The sequence below is a fragment of the Lolium perenne genome, chromosome 2 (genome assembly GCF_019359855.2).
Source record: "Lolium perenne isolate Kyuss_39 chromosome 2, Kyuss_2.0, whole genome shotgun sequence".
NCBI classification, from domain to species: Eukaryota; Viridiplantae; Streptophyta; class Magnoliopsida; order Poales; family Poaceae; genus Lolium; species Lolium perenne.
Window position 1 is genome coordinate 67,572,299 of NC_067245.2, and position 3,714 is coordinate 67,576,012.

The window sequence follows — 3,714 nt, forward strand, 5'->3', positions numbered from 1 at the left end:
TGGATGGTTGCAAACCTTACCAATTTTGTGGCCATGACAGAATAAATTGGTCATTGTTTGGATATAGTTGCGAACTTTTCGCATAACAATAGGCTCTTTGCCCAAAGTCATTTTTCTTACCAATGCTGGCATACTCATGGGCAACCAACAGGTTACCCAAAATTTTGGCTAGCCAAATATTTGGTAGGGCAAAGTCTGGCTAGAAACCAAACATACCTTTACCTCTTACAAACACTTCGCAATCAATTAGAGATACACAAATTGGAGCAACGGAATCAACAAAAGGTCTGCAAAACAGGTCACACTAGATAAAACGTAACAGGGGGGAAGTTGGACTCCAAACATAAGTAAAAATGGCATGGTTGGCTACCCAACATTCCCCCTATAACCTCACAAAGCCAGGCAAGAATACCATATTGCCACCCTAACATCATGTACACAGCTACAACTCAGCATCGCTTACCCTCATCAACAATCCAAGTCCTATCGTCCTTCTCTCAACTGATGTTAGTAACGAAACCATCTAAAATCTAACCATCCATCACTCGCAGACCACACATGTATTCACATAACCGAGCCAAAAGCCAGCCGTTATTTACACATGATCGTCGCGCCCCATCCCTACAGGGCTACTACTCCGTTCTCGATACTCGAATCAGGATCAGAGCAGACGAGGTCAAACATAAACCAAGCATACTACCTCTATTTCGCCTTATCAGTACTGCATTTACCTAGCCAAGCTCGTCGCTTCATCGCATAGCTAGCGCACTACCGAGCCATGCTCGTAGCTGCGCCCAGACCAGCTCTGCAGCCGCCACCCTGCCGCTGCTCGCGCAGGTAACCAAGCAAAGTCTCAGCCTGGAAATCAAAGAACTGAACATCAGTGACTCCAGAATCAAGGACCAAATCTTCAAGCTTCAGCAAAAATAAAATAGCAGATGCAATCTAAGGCAGACACCAGAATTAGATGAGTCATGCATGGCATAGACAAACTCTAGTGGCAAAACTTTATAAGCATGTACGGAGCATTTCAGTAGGAAATCTCAAGCACATGGTCAAATTTAAGTTTCCGCGTTTTCTAGAGACACTGAGCATTGTTTACGAGTAAATGAACTGTAGATTTGACCTGTACAAGATAGGGCACGGATCCTACTGTACATCCGAGATTTAGCAGATCATAGGCTGTACTTAATAATAAGTGCGAAATTAAACAAGTGCATGTCTCCGCCAGGTGAACCGAATCTAGAATTCATCGCCTGGCTTTGATCAGTACAAGGCAATGCATAGCAACTACTAGCTCTGCATTTTCTACGTCCAGATTTAATAAGCAGCTCAGTACTAGCGTCAATGGTACTTGAGCAGAGGTAACTGATGAAGTTCGTTGGACACTATATTCAGTACAATGACAGTGGCATCAAGAGGTCAAACTCAAGAGTGACACTTAAATCATTGTTGATATGCTAATCACCAATAGGTAGTATTGCTAAAAGTAAGATTAACAAATCACATAAAATTTCAGTCGTAGAATGTTAATCGCAATACCTTGTGCTTTGCACGAGCAGAGCCCGACTGCGAGAGCGCGACAAGCGGTGGTATGGCCCCTTCTCGAACAAGAAGCGCCCGGTTGCTGGAGGACTCGGAGCATAGCTGCAGCAGCGCAACGACAGCGAACTCCTTCTCCCTGGCAGGCCCGTCCTCGATGGTCTCAACCAGCGCAGGAATCCCGCCAGCCTCCACCACGGCATCCCGGCCCTCAGGAATGCTGGCGAGGCTGGCGAGAACCACCATGGCCTTCTCGGACGTCCCGGTGCCGCGCTCCCCGATGAGGTGCACGAGCGGCAGGACCGCCCCCGCGCTGACGGCGCGCTCCTTGTTCCTGCGCGCGGAGCAGAGGCGGTAGAGCGTGGTGAGCGCGTCCTTCTTCCCGCGCGTGGAGCCCGCGGAGAGGAGGGCCACGAGGGGGGCCACGGCGCCGCAGGCCCCGATGGTGGCGCGGTTGTCGTCGGTCCCCGAGAGCGAGAGCAGCGCGCAGGCGGCGTTCTGCTTGGCGGGGGCCGTCCCCGTGCGCAGCGCGTAGACGAGCGGCTTGATGGCGCCCGCCGCCGTGATGGCGGTGCGGTTGCGGTCCTCGAGGGAGAGGTTGAGGAGGGCCGTGACGGCGTTCTCCTGGGTGGTGGGGTCGGTGCTGCGGAGGAGGGGGACTAGGGCGGGGATGGCGCCGGAGGTGCTGCCGATTAGGGAGCGGATGTCGGAGCGGTGCTTGGCGAGGAGGCGGATGCGGGCGGCGGCCCCGCGCCGCGCGTCGGGCGGGGAGTCCGGGGAGAGGGCGCGGACGCAGGCGTGGATGAAGGGCTCGATGTGGGAGAGGGGGGACGCGGCCTCTGAGAGATCCATGGACTCGAGTTCGTTTAGATCCACGGCGGGGGAAGGTGGGGCGGGCGTGGCGGAGGCGGACGCGGCGGCGGCGAGGCGTTCGAGCTCGCCGGAGATGTCGGAGTTGAAGCTGGAGTAGTCGGAGAAGTCGCGGGAGAGGTCGAGCATGTCGGTTGCGGCCGCGTTGGCGGAGGAGGACTTGGCGACGGCGGCGGGGTGGGTTGGGCCTGCTGTGGCTGCTAGCTCGCTGAGGCGGATGTCGATGACGGAGTCGGTGAGGTTCTCCATGTCGGAGTCGGCCTCGTCGGCGGTGGTGGGCCGGCGGGAGGTGGGCCCTGGGGGCGAGTCCGGGTGGAGGAGGGCGGAGCGGATGGTGCGCATGGAGTGGCCCGGGCGGCGCGCGGAGGAGGAGGTGGTGGTGGTGCAGGGGCCGTGGGTGGGCGAGAGGATCTGGGAGCCGGCGGCGAGGGAGACCATGGCGTGCGTCGGCGGGTGGGGCGGGCGCGGGAGTGATGATGAGGGAGGGGGAAGGTGGTGGTGGTGTGTTGGTGGTTGGGCTGGGTGAGCAATGTCCTACTGAGAGATGTGTACACACACGTATACGACGATGTATAGAATGCCCGTGCACAGGCTCGGCGGTGGCTCACCCACTACTAGGAACGAGGAAGGAGACGGTAGTGCGCCGTGGATCTTTGTAGCCCACTTTTTGCCCCGGGTTGACGACGGACAGGTGGCTACGCTGCCATGCCTACACCTCAAATCACAGCCCATACCTCTCGCATGGTACCGTTGTTCGGTGACATGCGGGGCCATGCTTCGTGGGCGCGAGCTGTCAGTGGTAGGGGCGAACCATGTATGCAGTGTGGGACTGTGTGTGAGACAGTGAGAGAGAGAATGGGAGAGGAATCCTGGTGCGGAAAGCGGCAGTGGCAGTGGCTGGGCACCACCGGTTTGGTTTACTTTTGGTGGCTGTGGAAGCAAGGAATCACTTTTTTCCGTTTGTTTTGTTCCTGCCCGTGCCCCGCGTTGGGCGCGACGGGGTCATCGTATTCGTATCTATCGCACGGAGGACAGGCCGTTCCGCGACCCGCTTCCGCATGGCAGGACTGCCTGCAACGGCGTGCACGCGAGCTGCCTTGGTATCTGCGCCGCCGTGCGGCTTTTCCAAGGGAAAAAACTCATTCTGGGCGGTTTTGTTGCTCGCAGGGCTTTTCGTTTTTCAGCTTTGGCCGGCGAGAGAGACTGCGTGAGTGGAAACCAGTTTCTGCAGTTCGTTTCGATAATCACAAGTGTTCATAGCATCTTCAGTTGCATCTCACATCCGGTAAAAGCGTCGGATTG

At 56.4% G+C, this 3,714-nt stretch overlaps 1 protein-coding gene across 1 annotated transcript; it reads right to left on the bottom strand.

Moving 5' to 3' along the window:
* Nucleotides 1–275: 275 nt before the first annotated feature.
* LOC127332862 (uncharacterized) lies at nt 276–3,042 on the bottom strand. The gene is made up of 2 exons (XM_051359198.2): nt 1,543–3,042; nt 276–858 (listed from the first exon to the last, which is right to left on the bottom strand). Exons 1-2 carry the CDS (start codon nt 2,848–2,850, stop codon nt 769–771), a joined length of 1,398 nt encoding a protein of 465 aa, XP_051215158.1. The 5' UTR covers nt 2,851–3,042; the 3' UTR covers nt 276–768.
* Between the last annotated feature and the right edge of the window lie 672 nt (nt 3,043–3,714).

Excerpts from the sequence above, each read along its gene's own strand:
- LOC127332862 (XM_051359198.2), bottom strand. The coding sequence starts at position 2,850 with ATGGTCTCCCTCGCCGCCGGCTCCCAGATCCTCTCGCCCACCCACGGC. Across the intron at positions 859-1,542 it reads CTGCTCGTGCAAAGCACAAG|GCTGAGACTTTGCTTGGTTA; the intron begins GTATTGCGATTA and ends TTTGATTTCCAG.